This window comes from Mesocricetus auratus, unplaced genomic scaffold, assembly GCF_017639785.1.
Source record: "Mesocricetus auratus isolate SY011 unplaced genomic scaffold, BCM_Maur_2.0 Super-Scaffold_100020, whole genome shotgun sequence".
Classification (NCBI taxonomy): domain Eukaryota; kingdom Metazoa; phylum Chordata; class Mammalia; order Rodentia; family Cricetidae; genus Mesocricetus; species Mesocricetus auratus.
The window spans coordinates 20,856,501-20,881,907 of record NW_024429201.1 but is presented as its reverse complement, the minus strand read 5'-3'; the positions used below and the strand labels follow the sequence as shown (position 1 = coordinate 20,881,907).

Sequence of the window (25,407 nt, the reverse complement as noted above, 5' to 3'; positions counted from 1 at the left end):
CAAAATGCTTTATCTCCCACAAGTATCAGACAACAGGTGGGGCACAAATCTCAGTGGCCCAGACAGAAGTACTCAATTAAATACGTATTTAAATGGAGGATTCTACTTCATTCTCTTCATGATACCACACAGTACATTTCATTCTTTCATTACATCCATCTTTTAGGAATGTGCTCACTTAAAAACGTCTTCTTAACTCCTCAGTCACTCCTGTGTCCCTCGGTTGTCATAAAAAAAACCCTTCAAACCTTTATCCAATTTGTTCTTTGATATTTCACACGTTAAAGTACATCCTGAGTACTGTAAACCCTCTCCCCTCCATCCATCCACACTTTCCCACACTCAGTTGTTTTTTGTTTTTGAGACCCTTAAGAAAAGTGGACTCTGTTTCAAGTAGACACCATAAGACTTCTAAAAGAACAGCAGAGAGCTGAGGGGATGGATCAGCAGACAAAGTGTTTGGTGTGCAAGTGTAAGGGCCGGACTTTGGATCCCTCAGAACCCATGCAAAAGCCAGACAGGCAGGCATTGTGGCCTCCTCAATATCAGGACTCAGGAGGCAGCCAGGTGATCCCCCCAGATAAGCTAGCTAGCTGTCCTAACCAGACGTGGTGGGCTCTGGGTTTGAGAAATCCTGCCTTGATAAACAGTGATTGAAAAAGACACCCACCATCAGGATCAGGCCTCCACATATATGTTCTCTTATCCATACATGTGTCCACACATACACACATGTGAACATGCATATAAACATACCTGCATACTAACACACATTAACATGAGAAAAAGAACAAAATGATATATGTTCATCTTATTTCATGCACAAAATATTCCTTTCAGCAAATGCTCACAGAGACAGGAGCATTCCAGCGCATCTTCTCACCTTCCATCACGAATGACTCCGTGGAGGGAGAAGAGCCCATGGACTGATACAGCTCATCGGAATGAGATCTGCTTCGCCAGCTGTTACTGTCACCCTCTGACTCCAAGGATGTCACTGACCTCCTGAAGCTGGGAGAGGGAAAGGGGACGTGAGTTAGTCCCAGCGACCACCCTGGGCCATGAGAGCGAAGCAGAGCATGGAGCCTCACCTTTCCAGGGTGGTCCCTGGGACGCTTCTGGACAGTGGGTGCATCTGCCCGGTAGCTTCCTTCCTTCCAGCCGGTAGTCCGATGGGCATGGAGGAGGAAGGGTGCAAGGAGAGTCCCGGCTGTGGGATGTCTCTGACTGAGGAGCCTGGGATCACAGCAGATCATGCATGTGCGAGGGCAGCATTTACAGGCAAAGAAAGTCACAGACAGTCCAGACAGGTAGCCCCAAGCAGCCACTTCTCAAGTGTTGTGGCCCAGCCTAGAAACCGGTCTTGACGCTTCCTGGCACTTCTCAAGTGTCCCTTCCTTTCCTCGCCCTTCTGACACCCATGCTGCAGGCCTACTTCCACACCTCCCCCGGGAGACTGTGGATGTCTGGGGTGACCCAAAGACAAATGGAATGGGGAAGCTCTGGCCAGCTTTCCCATAAACCACTGCTTGTACTCCTCGAAGCCAGCTTTAAATAGATGCAAGGTGTTATTAGCTCTGTTCACACAATGCATACGGTGTGTGTAAACATGCATATGTGCCCAGAGAACAACTCAATGAAAAGGAATGACGCTGGAGAGACCTCTTTTCATGGAGTAAGATTCGGGTAAACGAAGCCCAAAGCCCAGCCAGGCTGTTTTCTCTCCTTTATCGAAAACAAGTGGGCAGGACACACTTACATGGGGCTGAACTATAAACAACTCTGAGTGGGTATTTCAGCCCCTTTGAATTACAGCTATTGAATCCACACTCTGCAGCAGAAGGGAGAAATGTTTACATAGATCCCAGGATGGAACAAGGGAATGGATACGTCTCTGCTTTAGTCTCATGAATTCCACATAATGGAGGAGACGGCATTTAGATTTCTAAATCCTAAGCATCGTTTTAGTCACCCATTTAGCCTCATGAAAATGAGAAGCATCTCAGAATTGATGTCAATAGATGTTTGAGGTCAAAGCAAGGGACTGAGTGACAGAGCTCAAACTAACTTGCATAACACCACACCCAAAAGCATGTCACCATGACTTCGCATACTTAATTGTCCCCACCAGAGTGGTTTTCAAGATGCCAGTCACACTTTGTTAAAGCACTGAAGTGAAAAGTGACCAGGCACTTAAAATTCCTGCCACTTATCATGCAAAGCAACTTCAGACAGAAGAAATTACAAAATCTCTCACGATAAAGCAAATGTTTTTCAAACTGAGGAAACACCAGGGTGATTGGCTCCTCACTTGTAACACTGGGAAGTGTCAAAGGTTACTGGTTGTTTTCAAGAGACACTATTTAAACCTCAGTAGTCTATAATTAAAACAACAACAACAGAGTCATCAAATTTAGAAATATACAAATAAAACTTCAGCATCACACTAAAGATACTAAAAAGACCACAGCCTCAAATGCAACTAATCCAAGTTTGGGGGTCTCCATAACACTAGACCATAGGGACTAATGAGAACGGATGAGTATATACTACTATCACAAAAACATAAAAGCATGTATATTTAATGCAATGTCTCTGTTTACTCCCAAAATTATTAAATCAATAGGCTATATTCCAGTAAGCAACATCAGAGTTGAGACCATCAGCTAACACTATTTCCATATAGTCCCTGTGATACATAAGTCACATTCTATATACAATACAGAAACTTGTAGGCTGATGTAGAAGTTTATATACTTCTTGACTTCCTTACATAGCAAAAATTATGCCATGCTCATGTTATAAAGATGAAATAATTGGACTAATGAGAAAACAAAAGCAGGAGGTAGTTTTACAATGGAAAAAGTATGGTATACATTACATTTTTTAAAGTTCTTGTCATTTTTCCATATCACTTACTTCCAAGGATGGTTTGTGGCTTGTTCTTGTTGTATTTCTCTTGGAATTTCTAGTAAAAAATTATTAGAAACACATAAAATAAGATCAAAGCACCCCCGGGCTACAAGAATGTACACATGGTAACCCAGAATAGGATTCTTATCTACTTCATTTTCATTATCTTCATTTCAAAGAAGAATTCAAAGCAAAAAAAAAAACAAACAAAAAATGGTAAATGCAACAAAAGTAGAGTGTGGCGACAATGAACTGTGCAAGAAAGAACGAGGCACGAGCCTCACGAACACTCAGCACTTGGGATCCTCGAGACAACCCCATCCATGTAGCGCATGCAGCCAGACCCCAGGGAAGGAGGCCCTTCTACCAACGCTGCCTTGTTTCTCTTGTGCCTTTTTACCTCGCCATCCCAAGCTCCGGGGCATCACCCTCTACATCAACCCTCAAGTGCATCAGTTAACAAAGAGATATCTGAGCGCCACCCCTCCACCCTCCGCACTACGGGAGCATCCTGCTCTGACTCACACACAGCTCACACAGGACTGTGGAGTGCTGATAAAGGAATTGCAACTGTCATCAACTTGGTAACCCTGTCCCAAATGTGCATCCTCACTCCCTACCTCCAGGTATGCTCTCAGCCACGGAGGTGCTCCCTGGGAATGTGCTAGAAACACGCATCCCCAGGACCCATTCATATTTACAGAATCTGAAAACCCGGGAGGGGACCTAGAAGTTGAAGTTTCTATAGTCTTCTGGGCAATCCTGGTGATGCCTGTTTGAGAATATTGCCCGCCTCACATAACACGAGCAGATCTTCTCTCTATTGGTACATGTGAACAGCTAAATAGTCATACACTCTAAGTGTGCGTTACCACAGCAACAGTAAATCCAACAGCCCGAAGAGTTCCCTGTCCAACAGCGGACAACCAGAGCAAGCACGCTAGGCAACAGGGCACGCTGTGCTGCAGGGACTGGGGGTTACCTTGGTACACGGAGGCACGGCATCTTTGCAGCCCTTGTGTGTGTTTGCCTTACAGTCTGGAACAGAAGACACAAACATGTCTGTCTGACTTAGTGAGTCTGCAGTCAGGGTCACACCACGCTTTTATTGGTGGTTATAAAAGTGACACAAAGAAGCACACATATTTAAGGAGTCAAATATTTAAATGATGCGCCACTCCACACAAGCATAAGCACACATGGGAACTCTGAGTTCCTTGGAGATACTTTTCATCGTCTGTAACTGCCTTATAAATTAGAAATCCTGCAGCTGTGTGCTGGACACCTCTGGGTCTGCCTGACAGCCCACTTCCTAGTGTATGCACTATGTCCTCAGGGATTCCTGAGGCTTGACGGCAGCAACCTTCAACTCTAGCATCAGACAAGCTGTCCAGGAGATGGGAAGAAATGGGCTCACAATAATGCTGACAGAAAAAAAAAGTGTACTGCCAGTTTCAACAGGAAGGAATTCCTGTATATGTGGCTTAGAAGCTAACACCACACTCTTACTGAGGACTGGAATTCAGTTCCTGGAACCCACTTTCAGTGGTTCACAACCACCTGTAACTCTAGGCCCTGAGGATCCAACACACTCTTCTAGTCTCTGCAGACAACTGAGCTCATAAGTACATGCCCCCCCCACACACATAGACACATATACATATACATAATTTAAAATGAAAATGAATCTTTTTAAAGGACAGAAATTGGAAGCAGGCAAATTAGATGAAAACAGTTTGCCACTTGCTCATACGGCCTCATGTCCCTAGAGGAAGGTAAGGCAAGCTTTCTTCCCACAGGGACAGAGACCAGGCTGTCTTCATGTACATGGGTGTCCATGGGGGCTGTAGTCTGGAGGCTGTCATGTTCCTTTCCTATCCTGCTTCCCACTCTGCCTCCCTCTCATCACCCACCCCTATGTGCAGATTTCTCAGGAGAAGCCCGTGTTCTGTAACTGAAATGTCTTTGGGAGTTGGTCCATAAAAACCCCATTTTATCCCACCAAAGCCACACTGCAGAAGACCCAGCAACCTACTGTGAACCAGCAGGAGGCTAAGCCTGGGAGTGTTCCTCAGTGGCCCTAAAGAGGCATTTCAGCACCGAGCTAATGCAATGAGCAGAGCAAGGCGACTCTGTGTACTGCTCTCCAGACGAGCTCTGGAGTCCATTTTCTCTGCTTTTTTTCTCCGCTCTTATTCCCAGCCAAGCAGAAGGAAAGGAAAAGCAGAGGTTCTGCGACCCCAGTGAGTAGAGCTCAATGGGAAACACACAGGAAGAGACAGCCAGTGGGCCTCGGGCTGGAGACAGAGATGGAAAAGGTAGATTTTTGAGATGTGCTTCTGACAGGGCAGGAGAAGACATTTCCATGAAATCAAACCAGAGAGCATGGGGTGAGAACAGGATGCAGGCAGGATAACAGGAGGCCAGGAGAGGGGGGCTTTGTGAGACAGAGACTGCCAGGCAGGTGAAGGGCAAGAACAGATTTCCAACTGAACAGAAGCAGACCCATGTGACCAGTATATCAAAGGGCTGCTGTGGAATCAAACTTCAAAGATCCCAGGATGTGGAGACCATTGTGACTATAAAATTGACAAAGGCAGATACCAGAGATGATACCTGTCTAAGAAAGGAGCCAGAAAAAAATGGAGCCAGGGCAGTAATAGCCCAAGCTACAACAGAAAAGAATGGCATAAAGCTAAATGAGCAAGCTTGAGGCAAACTGAAAAGTCTTGATATTTCCTAACAAAAACAATGAAGTGAAACACACTATAGACTCACTCTGACAATACCCGCGTGATGAAAAGGATCAGAGTACTTTGGCATGTCAGTAGAGGGAAGCAGGGTTACTAACAAAGGACTTGGGTCACAGGCCCCAGATTCTCCTGCAGTAGCAGTAAATACACAACTCTACTCGACCGTGTAGATGGACTTTGGGCTAAGGCTTTATTAAGCCACGTAAATTATATTTTGAGTATGAAATAAGCAAAGTGCATAGGTTTCAGTAAACTACCCCAGCCCATCCTAGCCTGAGAGAAGAATCAGAAGTGAAGACTAAAGAATAGATTGACAAAAGGATTTTTCACTTTTGAAGATTTATTTTTATTTTTCATTACGTCTATGTGTCTGTACATGGGGATGTTCAATTGAGCAAAGATGTTCACTGAGGCCAGGGGCATCAGACACCCCTGGAGCTACTTACAGGTGGTTAAAAGCTGCCCAGCATGGGTTCTGGAAACCAAACTCGGGTCCTTTTCAAGAGCAGCATTCAGTCTTAGCCACTGATTCATCTCTCAGGACTAGAAGTAAGCGGTAACCCAGGCTAACAAAAGAAAGTTGGGCTTTGTGGTATACATTTTTAATCTCAGTACTTGGGAGATGAAGGCGAGAGGATTGGGAGTTCAAAGTAACCTTGGCTATATAGTAAGTTTGAGGACGGCTGGGGCTACAAGAGACCCTAGCTCAACAAAACAAAAGAAGGAAGGAAGGAAGAACAGAAAGAAGGAAGTGAGGGAGAGAAGGAGAGAAGGGGGCTTAAAGCTATTGTAAGTATACACACAGAACTGAACGAAAACATCGAATTGCTCTTGGAGCAGCAAAGTCATTCCTGAAATGCTCAGCCTACAATCTGAAAGAGAATGTGATAATGCAACAATTGGGCATACTAACGGTGGCAGGGGTGGGGGGTGGGGGAGAGGCTCACGGAAGGAAGGTAAAACTGTATTAAATTATGAGCCTTATGCAGCCATAACACTATCATTAGTAGATATTAAAAGCCCTTATCTTGCCAAATTGCAGGAAACGATAAAAGCAAACAACACATGGTCTAAAGCACTGAGCCAGACAGCAAGTAAAACAGCCAGGAACTATCAAAAATGGTTGGCAGCCGTAAAATTCAATGTAAATAAGAAAAACCCATTGTTATAAAAACAAGGTCTTCTGTTACATTACAGATTCTCTTTGGCTAAATTAAAGACATACACCCCAAAATAGAAACCACAGAAACAGTTGAGGGACACACAAAGAAAGGAAAAACAAGAGGAGCAATAATTAAGGCAAGCAGGACTCAGCACAAAAGTCAAGAGAAGATGTCAAAGTGCAGCAATGTTAATTAAAGTTCATCTGCAATGAACACATGCGCGAGGGTCTGTGCACCAGATAATGATGTATCAAAACACAAGTAACTCAGCCCAGACATACATGAGAAACGTTACAGAACTGCAATGTTTATGAACTGTTAGCATCTCAGGATGTATCAGAGAAAATGACACTGAAATTTTGAGTACTTCTACAATATACTGTTTCACATCAGGTTTGTATGTAAGAGTAGAGCTATTAACCCTCACACATAGAAGACGATTATCCAGCCAACATAGTGGAGACTATCACAGTCTACTACCTAATGTTAAAATGTAATATCAATTCAAGTTTAGTTGGCCAACACTCCCTTCCCAGTAAAAACCTTGGAGGTTCCCAAACTAAGTCTAAAAACCCCTGTGGTATAAAGAGAAACAGTGAGAGTACACTTTACTCACATACTGGTTGTGGGATTTAATCTAAGAGAGTCGTCAGTAATGTTGACAGAGGTGTGTGAAAACAAAAGTTATTTATGTTGTGAAAATATCGTGTATGATGAAAAATGAGTAAATACCCTTGATATTATCATCAAATGAAATTCCAGCATTAAAAGCTGATGTAATCTTGTCAGGGTTAGAAGTGACTAAAGTAATTAATGCTGACAGAGGGAGAGGTAGACTTCCCTGGGATGAGCCCTCTAGGTGGCTATCCAATGCCAAGTGCTCAGCCCTCAGAACAGGAGCAGCAGCAAACATCAGGTTGTATCCGTATGTTTGCATGTATGCATACATGTAGAAATAGTGACAGAGGTAATACAGGAGAGTAGAGGAGGGCTGGGAGGTAGAGGAAGGGGAACAGTGAGGAGGCAGCAGGATATGACAGCAGGGAACTGAAGATGACGCAGGTACATTACATACATGTATGAAATGTCATAATAAAACTCAGTTTGTACAATATTAAATGCTCACAAAATGGCATATTAATAGCAAAGTTTTTGCAGGTGGAAAATTTTGGGATAATTTGTTTCTATTCAGGCTGTATGTCTTCTTTGAGTCTCCATACACTTATTTTTTTAAAGCGATGATGGGTTTGATAGCTGAGTGTGTCTGTAGTACTTCCAGCAATTTCCGGCTCCCACCACAGCGCCATCAACATGCACTTAATGGACTCCACGGGCCTTGCTTACACACCAGTTTACCTTAGCAGTCATTAATTAAGCATAAGTGTTAAGGGTCAGCTTTGTGATGGCACCTGTGGGGGCTATGAAAAATTACTATGTCCCCCTTTCCCCTTCCAGAACTAATGGTGAAAGAGACAGATAAGGAAAATGACATGGAAAATATGCCACAATGCAGATGGTGGTAAATTATAGGGCCCGGGATTCAAGGATGAGAGAATTGAGAAACTAGCCACAGGGAGGTCAGGCCTGAGGGGTGTCACCTGACAATCTACAGGAGTCATTCAAGGAAGAGCCTCAAAAACAGAAGACGCTAAGACAAGAGGATGCTGACCTGTTGGAAGAACAGTGAAGATGATGGTGTGGCCAGAACGAAGGGCGCAAGGGGAGAGAAGGGAATGGACCAGATTTTCTAGGGCTTCGCAGCCTCTGTAAGACATTAGGAATCCCTCTCCCCCTGGAGGATGCCCTGAGAATCGCTTCATCTTGGGTCCTGGCTAGTTCTTTGTCAATTTGACTCAAGCTAAAGCCATCTGCGAAGAGGGAACTTCAACTGAGAAAATACCTCCATCAGATTGGCTTGTAGGTATTTTTAAAATTAATGATGGATGTGGCAGGGCCCAGCCCATTATCGGCATTGCTACACCTGGATAGGTGGTCCTCGGTTTTATAAAAATCAAGTCGAGTGAGCCGCAGAGAACAAGCCAATAAGCAGTATTCTCCCCTGGTCCCTGCTTCGGTTCCTGCCCTGTTTGAGCTCCTATCTTGGCCTTCCTCAATGATGCACTGTGATCAGGAGGTGGGAGGCAAGTAACCCTTTCCTTCTCTAGGTGCTTTTGGTCATGGTGTGTGGAAGGCTAGGCTGGTCCAGGACCTTCCTGAGGCCCTGACACACAGAGAAGGAACTTAGTTCCTTGTCTAAAGCCAGCTATGTGCTTGGCAAGGCCTGTAATGGGACAGCTACGGTTTTCTGGATCCTGAGAACTCAACTACTCCCCCCCCCCGCGCCAAAGGGCTGTGGTTATTGGTTCCAAGGCTTTGTGCACTCCATCTTTGATGCACTTGAGATATCATTTGTTCCCTTTGTACAACACTGCTTGATTGGCTTCCTGCCGATTTCTTCCCATTGTATGAAGGCTTTCTGTTGACTCTGTCCCATTTCCTCCTGAAAACTGTATATAAAGATGCTGCACTTCTTAATAAACTTGCTCGGCATAACACATAACTTATGTAAGACCTCCTGATTCCAAACCTTTCCTGTCTTCTTTAGTTTCCGATCCCCTGGTTCTTCCTGTCAGAAACCTAAAGAACGACCTGCTGGTCCAGGTCAATGGTGTTTATCACAGCAACAGAAAACAACTAATGCACGTGGCAAACGTATAAAGGGACCTATTGAGAAGGCGGCTTTAGAGCAGTGAGAGCAGTGTGGGGTGACAAGTGGGCGGGCTTGAAATACACACTGAAAACAGAGCCAACAGAGTTGCTCAAGGACTGGCTGAAGCACGTAAGAGAAAAGGAGTCATAAAGGAATCCTCTAAAATCTGGTCATGAGTAACTGTGTGGAGTGATGGAAAGAGCGGCTTGACAGCAAGCGCTGAGATGGGAGCAAGAGCGCGGTGTTAGGCATGTAACATTCAAAAAGCCGGGAGACACCAGTGGAGACGTCCAGCAGACAGTGAGGTTGACAGCCTGGACTTAAAACTGCACAGGCTAAGTACTGAGCAACCGGCATTGACCACTGCAAGGCAAACAGCTCAATGATACGTAAGGCCCTCAGGAGAAGGTTTGGGTAAACATGCTTAGCAATGGCTTTGCCCTGGGGGAGCTCAAGGATGGTGAGAAAACATGTTACACACCAGACTCAAGGACTTACTGGCACACTGGAGTGACTCTTTCCCCACGAGTGTTTTATCACAACCCGAGCACTGCAGAACCCCGGAGAACGTCCCTGGGACAAACTGGTGTCGATTCAGTTTTTCTTTGTCTTTCGCGTCCTTGTTTTTCATCTTCAGAAGCAGCAGTCACAACAGAAAAGTGGGAGCAAACGCAAAAAGGAAACAGCAGTCAGTGGGCGTTCTTACAGAGCTCACGCGTCAACAGGGACTGACCCCTCCACGGGTTGCCTTAATACTCCTAACGACTGAAAGAATCCGTAAGAAAGGTGCACACACGGTCAGAGGCGGGTGATCTAAAGGGGACACATGGGAAACTATCCTGAGCGCTGAGGACTGAAGCCACGTACGCTTTGTAGCAGGTAGGCACACGCCCCGATTTACCTTAGATTTGTTCCGAGGGCTGGTCATCCTGTTCATGAGGAAGCTGAACGTCCGGCTCACTTTGTACTTTTCAGACTCAGATTTTGCAGGAATGATATATTCATCCCATTCTTCTTCCTGAATTCTACAAAGAAAGGGCTCTGTGACCAGGCTTTAGAGGCCTCAAGGGGGCCAATGGACAGCATGAAACATGTTTGTACCCATGTGTGTATGGATATGGCTAGACTTTGTTTTTAGGTTTAAATGGTTGCAAAGAGAAAAACAGCAACTTTTTAATTTAAAAAATGTATCTTATAAAGGGATGAACAGGTGACTAGATTTGATAAAGCAACTGTATAGCAATGCTAACAACTGTAGAATCTAATAGAATGATAGCTTCATACACTTGTTTCAACCTTCCTATATTCGTGAAAATTATACTGAAATATATGGGAAATATACTTTGATAATCTTACCCTGAAAAAAATGCATCCACCTGTTTAATATGACCACAGAAATTTCCTGAGGCACAGAGAAGCCAAGTAACAGACAGTATGGAAGCAGATCTCATTATGTTGGGAACACAGGGGTGGTTTTCCATAGACAGACATTTGCCTGGTTGGTACCAGTTGAGAAACAGATTGTGCATCTGTAGGTCAGCTAGGTTTGCACCTAAGTTGTAGAGGAGCCGAGGCTACACAGACTGTAAACTGGAAGTAACTTCATCATGATCATTTTACTTTCCCCTGGCTCATGCAGCCATTCCTAGAAGGAACAGACGGAGCTATCTCAAATAAAAGAAAATTAATCCCTAATTCCTCAACTCTACTTCTACTCTCCATGTCGCAGAAGACTTTATCAAGAAACTGTTAGTTTTTATTAAAAATCTGTAAGGTGACTGCACTATACCATGCTCTTCAGAATGCTACAGAACTATAGCATTCAATCCTTAGGCTTGGCATAGAGGAGACTTAAATCTAAGTGTTAGGAAAACAACATGAAATATGGGGGTAGAGCCACCCCAACCTGGTAGAAGAGTGGAGAGCAGACACATAAGGCACTGCTGGGGAGTGCTGCCTCTATGCGCATGCAGGAGATTGAACCACTCTGTGTTTTAACCAAATCTGACTTGCTGTATTCCTCCAGAAATTAGCTGCTTTGGACAAGAACTAGCTGAGGTTAACTAACTTCTAAATTTATATAAATCTGAAGAAGTTCTTTTCAACATCCCAAAACAAAAATGCTGTTTCTGATATCAGGTTGATGACCAATGGGATTTCCCACCATAACGTCCTACAAACCCTGTTCTTCAGAAACCCCTTTGACACCTTTTCAATAGGTAGACATATATTTCAAATGTGTTAAGAGCATGAATCTTCAGATGTTTTATTGATAACCTATTATTTTCAGTGAACTGGATTCAAAGTATTAAAGTAAGTTCCTACTATGCAAATTGAGTGGTAGTACTTCCTTGCTTTGAGGATAATTAATTTAATTTGGTGTAATTAATTTAAAATGGACAGTAGTTGGTACAATGCTGATATGTACTGTATAATCATCAGTGAACTGGGAAAATGACTTGTCTATTACAATGAGCCTACAAGGTCCAGAGTGGGTCCTCTTTTATCTTAGAAATGTCCTTTTTCCCCCACAAACTGACTAGTCTATGTAATAAAATTCCAAAGAAAGACATTCCTTGAGTAATTACCTACACGATGACTAAGGCAAACATCAAGTGTGGCTGGGGACCTTCTTGGCATATCCAACTATCCAACAAGACACCAGGGATCAAGTCAATGAGAAGGAGGATCTACCCTACTGGACCCTAATGTGTCCTCTAAGTGCATGAGTGAGAAGGGTGAGATCAAGAGAGAAATAAACGGGGATAAGCAGGAATGACAAGAAGAAAGGCACTTCCCCCACACATGCTGTGCAGGTGACATTACCGTAGGAGCTGTGACTTGACCAAGTGTTACACTGTCTCCTCTCATCTTACACCCTCCTAACAGAAAATATTTTTACTTAAAGAATGTCTTAATAATCAGCCTACTATTACTACAGCTGTTGGAAAGGCAGGGTCCCAAAGACAGTGAAGCAACAACCAAGATGACTGTCAAATTACAGTATGTGGAACAGACTCCTTAAACGCAAACAGCAGGGGGCACGTTTGATCACATGGTAATTGTCAGTTACTGCTGCCTCAGCTGTCACCATCACCATCACCCCATCACTCAACAGCATTCTTAGTTTTCTCCTGCTTGTGTATCTGGAAGTTTCTATTCTTGTCTAAAACAATGTAAAAGAACCAAAGCTAGCATTTTCTCGCTGCTACTTTCATTGGGAGGTTTAAAACAAAACACTCATCTTCATCTAGATGTTAAAAAAAATTCCAGAGTGCTAGGATTCATGCCACCAATGTGAAAGCGACTTCACTGTTTCCCAGAGAATCCTTAAAATCAGCCACAAATCCTTTTCTGTCACTTGTTCTGCAATAGCCCCAGGGCTAATAATGCCAGCTAGATGTTCAAGGGCAATAGAACTCGGCCATCTCTCTTACAGCCTGGTCTCTTCCCAGGCTTGGCTATGGTACCAGCTTTACATTCTAGGATAAACAGCAGCTTGGGCTTCAAGCCTCAGATCTACACAGTGAGCAGAAGCCCAGTGACGCTGAAGGCAGTGCCTGCGTGGAACCTAACACTGCTGAGCAGAGATCCACAGAGGGCACAGGCAAGTGTGTTTATGGGCTTTCCCCAACAAGCATCTGGGCAACTGCTGCTGGAGCGAGTCTTCTAGTGGTAGAGCACATGTAGAGAAATACTGCAACCTGTGAAGCTGGTGGTCCCCACAGCCCCTCGAAATGTGCAGATCTGAAAAGGCCCCAGCCCTACAGCCTGTACCCCCGAGGATGGAAAACAGACCGCTGGCCAACTACACTGACTCCAGAGAGGGAACAATGGGTCTTGGGTAGCTTGTTACACAGAAATCTCTCACCAACTACCGGACACATAGTAAAAGTGATGTATAGACATTTCCAAAGACAGGTCCATGGGAACCCTCAACGTACCTTTTTTCTCCTGGTGGCTCCGGAAAACTGTATGATCTCTGCTCTGTAAGGCACACACAGGCAAATAAATAAATAAACAGATAAACAAGAAGGTTAAGACAAACAAAAGTCACTTGTTAGTCTGAGATGGACATGTTCACCAAACTCATCATTTTATGCATTATCAGTTAGAAAAAGAGAGAGAGGTCACTGATTTCAAACCTTCCAGGTTGAAAAACCGCAGTTCTAATGGTAAGGCACCCATACTACACATTAAATGGAAGATTCTAGTATGCTTTCCAAATAGTGACAGTGTGAAAATAAGTCACCTGCTAGGACTATTAAACCCGGAGTCCACTCTTGTTTGTGTTATCCTTGAGAGCAATGTTTTACTAAAATAAACGACAGAGAAGTGGGCACGAATGTGTAATTTTCTCAAAATTAAACCTACAGCGGCTGAAGTCCAACAAGAAAAGAATTTTGCTATGCTTAGAAAAATCGCCTATGGAAGCAGAACAGGAACTCACCGCAGTTCCCTAGACTAACTGCATCTGCTCTGGAACGGAATGAGTTAAAAGTCAGAGAGCAGACAGTGCTTACCTTCACTGGAACTGCACACTGTGAAGTCCCGCACTAGCCGGGATTTTCCAGAACAGATTTTGGGTGATGAGCAGGAATACGAACGTGAGCGAATACCAGAAAGCAGGGACTCCTAAGAAAGACAACAGCGTCACATAATCACCATCACTGAATAAAGCCCCGACCCGTGCATTACATCTGTGCAGTTATTTATTTGTTCTGGGAATTGAACCCAGGGCCTTGTGCATGCCGGGAAGGCACTCTATCACTGAGCTATGTCCTCAGCCCATGCTCTACTGTTCATCTTGAGACATGGTCTCACTAAGCTGCCCAGGCTGGCACTGGGCTTGGGTTAGTCTGTCCAGGTCTCCCATGTAACTGGGATGAATGACCTACACCACCAGGCCTGGCGACATTTCTTACAGGCTCTTCTTAATTATTTGTTCTGTTTGCCTCCCAAAGCTTTCCCAGTATTCTCCTTTTCATCGACTGCGTCCATAAACTTAACCTTTGTGGAATAGTTCTCATACACATGAAAGAATATATTTGTACCATTTCAACAACTTGGTTAAAAATGAGAAAATCATGTCACATGACTTTGTCTCTGAATGTTCAACTGTTAATTTGTTTTTACATGGGTTATTACTTTTTGCTAGTTTATACTTCAGCATTCAAACAAAATTATATACTAAGTGAGATCTCTTTCCTTAAGCAATTTTAGAAGGTAGAGAAACACCTACATCCAATTATAAGAGTTTTTAAGCTTTCAAATGGCTGTTATAGTGTAGCTGTAGCCTCTAGAGAAAGTCTATGTGAGTCCATTGTTTAATATACTTTCCATCTGTATTTCCCAGAGCGATGCTATCAATAATTTTATGACTTTAATATCATTCCTTTTAAATGACCCACCATTTTTGTTCCCGTTTCCAAGTTACGTGTTATTTCTGTAATTATATTTGCAACATACATAAAAATGAAATATGGCAATGTAATTAAAGCATGGTTTTCTTACACGTCCCAGAAATTTTAGGTGAATATGTAATAGAAATTCATTGAAGTCATTTACGGTAACTAACTCCTACCCCACAGAGGCCTTAACATTGATTCTGCCCATGTCTTTTTTTGAGGTATCCATTATAGTGAGAGTTAAGAAAAAGTGATGCAGAATTCTTTACTAAAACTAAGCCATCACAAGCTGTCCTACATGAGATCCGGTCTTACCTATTCTTCCTAAGTGAAAACACCTGGCTCCTTGGCAGTCATTGGTTAAAGAGCTCAGGGCAGTGCTGAGTACAGAAGTCCCACCCAGCTTCACAGGGCCTTGGCTTACCTGCCTTTTCTAGAAGCACCCACTGGGTCCCAATGTTGAGCTATTCTCTAACCTAAGCAGGAAATGGGCCACAAGGAGCCCACCAGATGCCATCCTCTTCGCCTAAGTCGTGCCCGGTAACCATTGTTCATGACAATGGAACTCTGAAAACTGTCCAAAACCCTTTGGCTAAGTTACACTGGGTAATTACAGAGGCAAGACAAGCTGTGCTTCACAGCACAGAATCTTCTTTGAAATCAATGTGGAGCTGTTTCCAAAGAGCTGTATTGCATTCCAAGGAATGATAAGGTTTTCACATTCCATTTAAAACTCAAAGCTAGCTAGTATTAGCATTCACAACCATAGACAGTTTTTCTTGAATAGTATTCACCCACACTTCTATTCTTACTACCCAGAAGTATCATATGGTGTTCAGCTTCAAAACTAAGTATAGATTTCCAGGTTACAGAAGGGAAAAAATTCAGTATGGCAGATAGAAGACCTTAATTTGAGTGATGACATGTGACCAACCTGGGGCCACTGAGACAAAACTCTAATCCTTTAAAAAAAAGTGTTACTTAAATCTTAGATGGGCTAAGAAAATCCCTGTACTTCACACACACATAAAACCATCTTGTATAATAGGGTACACTGCAAAAGTAAGGCATTATCTTACTAACATGTTCTTGGTCAAACCTTGGCATTTCACACATTGTTTTACAGTAGCGAATACAGTCTAATTGATTATGATGGAACTCAAATAGAAAGTATGTATATATGTTCAAACAGAAGATTTTTCTTTGAGAAACTGAATTAAAGTATTTATTTTAATAAATGTATTTATTTATCTATTTAACGTCTCAGCCACAGTTTCCCCTCCCTCCTCTCCTTACAGCATGTCTGTTCCACTCCAACTCTATTCCTACCCCTCAGTCCATTCCTCCACTGTTTCTGTTTAGGAAAGAGCAGGTCTCTCATGGATATCAACAAAACACGGCATATCAAGTTTCAGGAAGAATAAGCACCTCCCCAAGTATTGAGGCCGAGCAAGGTGACCCAGTATGGAGGAGTAGGGTCCCAAAAGCCTGTAAAAGTGTCACAGATGGCTCCTGTTCCCACTGTTAGGAGTCCCACAGAAGACAAAGCTGTCACATATATGCAGAATGCGTATGTCAGTCCCATGCAAGCTTCCTGGTTGTTGGTTTAGACTCCGTAGGCCCTATGAGCCCATGAAGTTCATGAAATTATCAAGAAGATAACAAAGTGACATTGCCGATTGTCTCATGAATCCAGGAATACCCAGTAAATACCACCTCTGTCTTACTGACATCATCCACCTCCTCGCCTGAACCTGGCTAAAGATTGTGTGTGCAAAACAAGCTTGATGACTTAAACCCAGTACCACCACTTTTCCTCCCTCTGTGTCCGGAAGGAGAGCAGGAAAATACGGAATAGTAACATCTCCCAAGTATGTAAAAATGGCATGTACTCCTGGTGAGTTAATAACATTAACCAACTACTGGAAGAGCTGTAAAAATTAAAATGGACTCATGGAGATTAAAAAGCAGCTATCACAGGAGTCCCTCCTGACGCATATACAAGTATTTCTTCTGTGGGAAGAAAACAGACTCTGTCTTGTGGGTAGAGATGGGGGCACTGAGAACAGATTCTGTGCATTTACAACAAGCAGAGCAAACCCAGAGGAGAATACCTTTGAAAGCAGAGCACTTGACAGGGAAAGTGATTCAGTCCTGGAGATATTACAATCTGCTTCAGTGTTGGTCTCAAAGGAATCCAGTTCATCCCCACTGGGAAGCCCGGTTCTCGAGGAACTCTGAGAGCCCACAGCATAGCAGATGGGGGGCTCAGAATGCCCTTCCCCTTCACTGTCGGCAACCAGGGCGTCCAGGCTAGAACTAAAGCATGAAATAAATCACTCAGTGAGCAGTCAGACGGACGCTGGGGTTTGTCTCTGTGTTCAGAGTCTCTCAATGGTGTGAGATGTGATGAGCAGCCATGTAATTCCTCACTGATACTGCTTTTCATACTTCCCCCTCCGAATCTCACTTTAAACAAAAATTTATTCTTCCCCTTTGTATATGCACAAGTGGGGGTGTGTGAGCCACCTGCACACATGTGGAAGTCAGAGAACAATATGCAAGGGTTAGTTCTCTCCTGCCGCCAAATGGAACCTGGAGACCAAGTTCAGGTTGTCATGCTTGGTGGTAAGTACCTCTACCTGCTGAGCCATCTCACCAGCCCTTTAAACAAAATTTCATGTGTCCCCCAGTGGATATTCCTACCTGGCAAGAGTCATTTTGTTATAGAATATTATACTAATTAGTCAAAGGTGTGTTACATTTGCTTATGTTTCAGAATATTACTTTTAACTTTGTAAAGGTGTGTTACATTTGTTTATGCTATGTTTGTTTAACCATGTAAGGATATGTGTTTAATTATGCAAAAACATGCTGCATTTGTTTCACCTTGCCTGCCTAAGGCACCTGATTGATCAAATAAAGAGCTGAATGGCCAATAGCTAGGCAGGAGAGGGATAGGCAAGGCTGGTGGACAGAGAGAATAAAAAGGAGGCTTGGGGGAGGAGGGAAGAACCAGAGAACAAGGGACACACCCAGGGCAAGAAGCCAGGAAGACACCAGCCAGTCAGATATAGAGAAGCAGTGAAAGTAAAATATACAGAAAGAACATAGGTAAATGTCCCAAAGCAAAAGATGGATGGACAGTAACAGGTTAAAAGAGCTAGCCAGAAAAGAGCTAAGCTAAGGCCGAGCATTCAAAACTAAGAAGTCTCTGTGTCATGATTTTGGAGCTGGTTGGTAGCCTAAAATAAATAGCCTGTTTTGCCATTTCAATTACTTTACAAAAGTGGATTTGATGGTGATAGCCTCACTATTTTTGTTTTGTAAACATCATTATTACCAGCCCTACATAGTAATCCTTCACATACTGCAAAGGCCAACAATGCTGATCCATGGGTCTGTTTGCCCAGCAGCCTCTGGACAATGATGCAGGGAAGATGTAGTTGCCATCCCCTTAGCTGGAAAGCTGGGAGGGCAGAGGTGAGCTGAAGAGGCTGTCCCTAAGAGCTCACCTCAGTAAAACAAGACAAGAGGCAGAGGTAAACTGCATGTGAAGCTTCAAACATGTCAACGTGAGATGATCATTTTCAGAGACTTACTGTAAAGGATTCTGTCTCAGAAGGAAGTATAGATTCTGCCTGACTACAGCTTTCTCTTCCTATTTAACTTTCATAACCATAGTATCCAAGAACAGAATATGACTGCCCACTTTCAAGGTTCAGTCACTTATAACATTAACATTTTTAAACCATTCCACCAAGCATCAAGGCCATGGGTGATCATGGGTATCCATGAGTGTCCATGGGTGGTCATGGGTGGCCATGGCTGCTCATGGATGCATTATAACATGATGTATATTTTTAGTGTATTTTCTTTGACTATTTCAGTTTTAGAGGATGAGATTTTCATCCAACACAACACTGGAAACCCATCTTGTTGGAACTACAAACAATGGAAGTTGACATTTTAAATTATCCATTTTGGCTTTTCTTTTTTTTAAACACATGGGCCATTTAATAGTGGAATATTGATTTCATAAATTATGTGACTCTCAGAGAGGGTTCTTACTCCTCACTTAGATACGTTTCTAACCCTGACTCATTCCCTGGGCACAGTGGTTGGCACCATGGGAGCCAGATTCCAACATGGGCTCTTCTTTCAGGAACTCACCGAGGGTCTTGTCCTTACCACTAAGCAGAAAAGAGATTTGGAGGCACACTTCTACTTCACTCATTTCAATACCCCAGTATCTTGGAGTCTGTTACATTGTTTTTGTTAATGAAAAATGAAACTCGATCTGAAGAAAATATTCCTGATAAGTGATATCAGTTTGGAGTTACAGTAAAATGGAGCTATTTCATGGTTCTGTGTGGTTTGCTAAAATACTAAAACTCTAAGAGGGAAGGAAGGGCTCATCAGAGCTTGCTGTCTGTGTTCTCTGCTCTGGTGAAATGGACTCCCACTAGCAGCCTGCAGCAATATCTTACTGTAGGTGTGTGGCCTTCCAATAACAGAACAAGTTTCGCCACCACCGTGAAGAGACCATGGATGCTCCAATATTACATCATTTTCAACATTAGAAAATTGTCACTACTCTTTCCCATCTAATTCAAATTAGACTGTGACCCTTCTTTGCTAAGCAATTAGCCTAAGATACTGGTAGCATAGATGGTCTCTTCAAGGCTGCCTATAGACCCTTACCTTACAATCATATCCATTAGAGGGAGGTGGGGTCAAATCATTGGGGTTATGATCAGAATTTTCCTTAACAATAACATAAAGTAGAAGACACCATATTATATTCAATATTCCAGTGCATAAAACTGCTTAAATTCTAGAGGATGGATGTGATGAAAAGGTGACATTATTAAAAAAAACCTGTGGATTATGATGGAACAGAAAGGGTCTGATGCGTATAAGTTTCAAAATGAAACAAATGTTTTTTTCCTACCACCTAAGTTTTTGTTGCTTATATTTTAAAATAGGTGTTTTACAGCTTATTTTTTCCTTTATTTTCTCAAAAGAGCATTGATGTTAATATAATGATGACATCCTGTACATACTAAATTGTTGGTTTTTTCAGAAAATTAATGTTTATACTAGACAGTCATAGAAGAAAAAGACTCACAAATAAATACAATACAGAGTGTGAATGTTCTGTGGAAAGAATCCAACCACAAGGGCAATGTCTCTGTGACAGCAGTTGCTCTCATAGCATACCACTGAAGGAGAGTTACTAGAAATGTCTGACACCCTTCACCTCCCCTCAGCTCCAGCTGTCCCAGGAGGTGACCTGATCTTTGCTAAGCTTCCACGGAGGAAAACAGGGCCTGAAAAGCACCCACATACAGAATGGAAACTAAGACATCAGTTGACATTCTGGCTGATGTGAAATCTACAGTGTTTTGACTTTTCTGCTACAACTGATAGACTGTATTCCCAGTTTAAAGGGATCCAGGAGATAGTTATTTTATAATTCCTGACTATAGCTGAGAAATAATTTGCAAGTTACCAGTCACAAGGTAAATGTTAACGAATTTGTTGTCTCCTGAGGGAAAATAAGCCAACTGTGGCTAAGACAGTTAGCCAAAGATGCCCATTACTTTCCTACTAGGATTGCATACTGGTTTGTATGGCATGATAAACCCACACTTCCCAAAATGGTTAGTGTGCCCCCAAATTCATCTTTCATTAGAAGTTCCTAGTCTCCCCTGCTATTGCTCACTTAATAAATTTTACTATGGCTTATTGTCTATCAGAATATTTACTCCCTGGCATCATCCGCTGACAGGAGGGAACTTTAGTCAACTCAAGGTAAAAAGGAATATCTGCAGCCACCAGCCTCCGTTCTACCCCTGTCACCATTCTGCATTTCTCAAGACTGGGGGAGTGCACAAGAGAGGGCTAGCCTGTGGAAGCAACCTGACAAAGGGTGTTTCAGCAGAACAGCTTCTCCTCCTCCTCTCAACAATAACCGTGTGTGATGTGTGTGAGGTGTGTGTGATGTGTGTATGTGTGGTGTGTATGTGTTTGAGTGTGTGTGTGTATGTGTGTGTGTATGTGTGGTGTGTGTGATGTGTGTATGTGTGATGTATATGTATGTGGTGTGAGTGTGTGTGCATGTGTGATATATGTGTGGTGTGAGTGTGTGTGTGTAGGCAGGTGGATAATAATAATATTTTGATAGTGTGGGTAGCCCAGGCTGACCTTGAACTTGAACTTGCAATCTTCCTACTTCTGCCTCCTGAGTGCAGACTTAGTTTTTTTTTTTTTTTTGATATTCTAAAAAGGAAAAGCTCTATCTGTTGCAAGGATACATCTAACGCTTCCACAACAGGAATATGAAAACATAGATTTGAAGTTCTGGGAATATTTTCATATAGAGACCAGAATGACCATTTCTACTTTTTTTGCCTTATAGATCTCAAATGTGTCTAAACAACCCACTTCTTGAGATCTGCAGGGCACTTGACAGACCAAAAGATTCTGCCAGAATGTATTACATCACACACAGTGAGACTGTATGGAGTGTAGCCTACACTAATGGCTTCTTATCCCCAACACATAGGCTCAAAGCCCCAAAGACCCTACAATGCAATTGAAAATAACCACTATCTAGCGTCTTCAAAACCAGAGCACAAGCCCAAAGTGGGGATTTTAGGACTTATGGTCAAAATAATCCTTAATATCAATACAACAGCATGAATGTTCTGTCAAACTCTTAAAAAACTCAGTCTGTAGTTCTATATAAAATACACCCAATGAATAGTGTCCACTGACACTGGTCCCTTTCCATTCTCTTCTTAAACAACCATCCCTCTTTTGAGTTCATCTACATGCATGTTAACTTATAGATAAACATTCACATACACATGTGTATATGCTATGCTCACTTTGATTCATAACTTCACACCTGAAAATGAGCATAGAAACACAGCGTTAGGACATGAGAGAAAAATAGATTAATCCCCATGGAAAGTGGAAACTGGGCACACAGACAAGGATAGCATGAACACACAAGTATATGCCATCATGACATTACAATAGTACTTTTAAAAATAGCATTTCAAGTATACCAGGAAAAATAAAACCTTTATGAGCCCACCCGACTTGAAACACAAATGTTCCCCAGCCTAGGGAAGATCCATCTAGGCTGCTCCAGCCCACGCTGCTCTCACTACTTCCAGCAACTGTCTTGAATTTAGGGATTGCTTTCCCCTTGTTTTCCGCTGTCTTGTTTTTATAGCTTGTGCACACACAATAAGTTGTATTATTTTGCATTCTGTGAAAATTAAGTCTGTTTGTACCTCACTTTTTTCAACTTCATGCCTTTGAGATGCACATTATATATACACACTTGTATTTAATCCATTTTCTTGAACTATACAGTATTCCATGTATACAGTTTAAGACTATGTATAACTACATATCTAGTCTCCAGTTGAGTTATTTCCTACTGCTACAAATTCTAACCTATTGGTCTGCTGGTAAACAATAGTGACAAAACTTGTTATGCAATGCTCTTCTCTCAACTGTCATTGTATTCATGTCACAAACGTGGTAATGTCAGCCTTTTCTATTTCCACCAATCTACTAATACTCAGAGTTGTGGTTTTCCTTTACTGCATTTTCGTTGGCTTTCTTAACTGCCTTACTTTCAAATGAATATATACAGGAAATAAAGGAGGGGTAGCATTTTGAAATAGAAAAAGAGCAAAGGAGACAATTTAAAAAAAAGAAACCTTTCCCGCCAATTCCCTGCAGTTTTCCTCTAGAAAGAGGCACCTTACCTTCTTTTCTTGAGATGACCCTGCTCCTTTTCAAATTCATGAAGACCAAAAGGAAGGTTCAAATTAGCAGTGTGAGAACCAGCCGGTGACATGCAGGACTGCAGGGCTGCAGTGGTTGCTGTCCCCTCCCTGTTATCACTGAGTGAATGCCCACAGGAACTGGAGTCAGGAGGAAGGATGTGCTTGCAAGCCTGAGGCCCCAGAGTGGACCTCATGGATTCGGGGCTGGTATGGGCAGAGAGTCCCTCTAGGTTTATATAGTTTATGTCCAAATCACCAACCTGGACATTGAAAGAGAACATTTTGTCAAACAAAAGCAGGAAACAGTGGTTTAATTAAAATCAACAAAACCCCCAGAGTTAAACAAAAAAATTCTCCACCACATTTACCTTTTTCTTCTATTTGTACTTTATGTAACCAGAAAATTCCTTGACGAAGTGTTTGTGTTTGTGTGGCCTAGCCCATGATGCTCTATCACTATCCCATAATTCTCAAAAGGAGGAAGCCTATTCTGTAAGCCAAGCACAACCTGGCTGTTCTTTTCACACTTTATGAACAACTATGTCAAATTGAGGGACACATGCTGTTAAACACCTGGGGAAACACCAAAGAGTACCAGCTTTACTCAAAACATGGTTCATAAGAATTGTCACAGTAGGTACAAAAGTCTGAATTTCCCTAATAAACGTCACTAAATGAAGAACAAATCAGACTACATAAAGTGCATTGTACAACTAGAAGAGTTTTTAAATGCCCAAACCTCAAATTACCTGTAAATAAAGCAAGGATTAAAGTCAGCAAGCACCACTGTATTCATAGCTGAGCGCTCAGCAGAGAGTAGGAAATGCTTGGATAGAAACAGGTAAAGAAAAAGCAAGAGGTCAGAGGGGAGCCTGAAACTTACCTACATTCATTAGCAGACAGAAGTCCACACCACACACATGGAAAAGAGCCCTGATTGATCAAAACACTTGCTCTGAGACAGGGGGTTTCATGTGCTTGTGAATTAGGTGTGGTTGTCTAACAGCATCATTTCTCAGGAACAGACAGTGAAAAGGAAAAGAGAAACTGCCCTGTAGAGAGGACTGGAGGCTGGAGGAGAAGCTCCATGGTAGAAAGCACCCTAGCAAATGCAAAGCCCTGGATCCGATTCCCAGCACCAAAGAGCGAAGGGGGAAGGGAAGGGAAAGTCAGAGTGAGTGGGATTGTTAGGGTCTTAGGTCATCAACCATCATCATAATAATTTACTACAACAAAACCCAACAGCAATGCTCCAGGAAGTAAATGAGACTCTGAAAGTAACAGGAAGGGCTATGATAATACCTCAGTTGATAAAGTGCTGAGGACATGAATTCGAATACCCAGGACCCCTATAAAGCCAGGCATGGTGGTGTGTGTCTGTGAACCCAACAGTGGGAAGAAATAGACAAAGGATGCCTAGAGCTTGCTGGTCATCCAGTCTAGCCAAGCTTGCCTTAACTGTACAAATTCGTGGATTCTTCACTATGTTGATTGAATTGGGCTGTCTGTATTCTCTTTTTCTTGCTTGTTGCATATTATCAAAGCAGTATTTCCCCACATAACGTTGAAACATTCATTATAGTTGGAGTAAATCAAAGTAGGATCAATAATCTGTCCAGTGAGGTTCAGAACAAGGTAATTGAAATAAAGACCCAAAAAGCCCACTAAAATTATGGAGGTACTATAATAAAATAAAAAACCTCATTAAAACAAGAAATATCTGCATACAGAAAACTATAAGACACCAATGAAAGAATTTGAAAAAGACACAGAGAAATGCAAAGATAACCTAGTGCTCACAAGTAGGAAGAACTGGTGTCCTCTGACCTCCACATATGCACACCTGGACTCACACACACACACACACACACACACACACACACACACACACACAGAGCAATAGCAATCAATTTTTAAATGAACAAAAGGACTAAACAAAGAATTTTCAAAAAAGACTCCCTAATGGGTACCATGTATATGAAAAGATATCTACTAACACCAGTGCAAGCCAAACCTACAGCCAAGTGCCATGTTACAGCTATCACCAGAACACAGCAGAAGAGAGTTAGCTAGGGAGTATAGAAGGGAGCCCTGACACACTGTGGATGGAGGATGTAAATTAGCACAGCCATCATTGAAAAACAGCAGAGATTCCTCAAAAAAACCTCAAAATACAACCATACAATCCAGAGACCCCATTCTGGGTATAAGTCCAGAGAAAAAATCAGTCCCTCAAGAACTGTCTATGCTCCCATGTGTGCAGAAGCACTAATTACAGTTTCATAATGTATATGAATGTATATATCACCTTGTATATTTCAGGACATACTATATTTGTCAAATATCCTCCAAAGGGCTAGAAAATAAATATTATATACTATCACAAATATAATAAGCCTTACATGTAAATATCCATTTATGTCAGAGTGGCTAAGGCACAAGGACTCACACCATACTCCAACTCAGATTTCTGTAACTACGGTTCACGTTCGGATGCCTTATGCCAAGATGACCACACCAGCTATTTATAGTTGGTGTTGATTCTGATTTATTGGTGTCTCCATCATTTTGGATTCCACCCCAGTCTCTACCATTTATAGTATGCATTTATTGTAACACTGCTTCATGGTCCTAAGCAGAAGAGTG

General features: G+C 42.4%; 1 protein-coding gene across 6 annotated transcripts in view; it reads right to left on the bottom strand.

The window, feature by feature from the left end:
- The window catches only part of Arhgef28 (Rho guanine nucleotide exchange factor 28), a 282,273-nt gene that overhangs the window by 70,530 nt on the left and 186,336 nt on the right, over positions 1 to 25,407 (bottom strand). For 4 of the 6 annotated variants that reach the window (XM_040729095.1, XM_040729100.1, XM_040729098.1 and 1 more), the window contains 10 exons: positions 22,741 to 23,021; positions 17,062 to 17,266; positions 14,063 to 14,174; positions 13,484 to 13,526; positions 10,441 to 10,564; positions 10,038 to 10,170; positions 3,896 to 3,975; positions 2,920 to 2,968; positions 1,092 to 1,236; positions 884 to 1,011 (listed from right to left, as the gene is read on the bottom strand). In XM_040729095.1, coding sequence (XP_040585029.1) covers positions 884 to 1,011; positions 1,092 to 1,236; positions 2,920 to 2,968; positions 3,896 to 3,975; positions 10,038 to 10,170; positions 10,441 to 10,564; positions 13,484 to 13,526; positions 14,063 to 14,174; positions 17,062 to 17,266; positions 22,741 to 23,021 — 1,300 coding nt within the window. The remainder of the gene's footprint in view (positions 1 to 883; positions 1,012 to 1,091; positions 1,237 to 2,919; positions 2,969 to 3,895; positions 3,976 to 10,037; positions 10,171 to 10,440; positions 10,565 to 13,483; positions 13,527 to 14,062; positions 14,175 to 17,061; positions 17,267 to 22,740; positions 23,022 to 25,407) is intronic. The other 2 variants (XM_040729097.1, XM_005065624.4) reach the window with 1 other exon arrangement.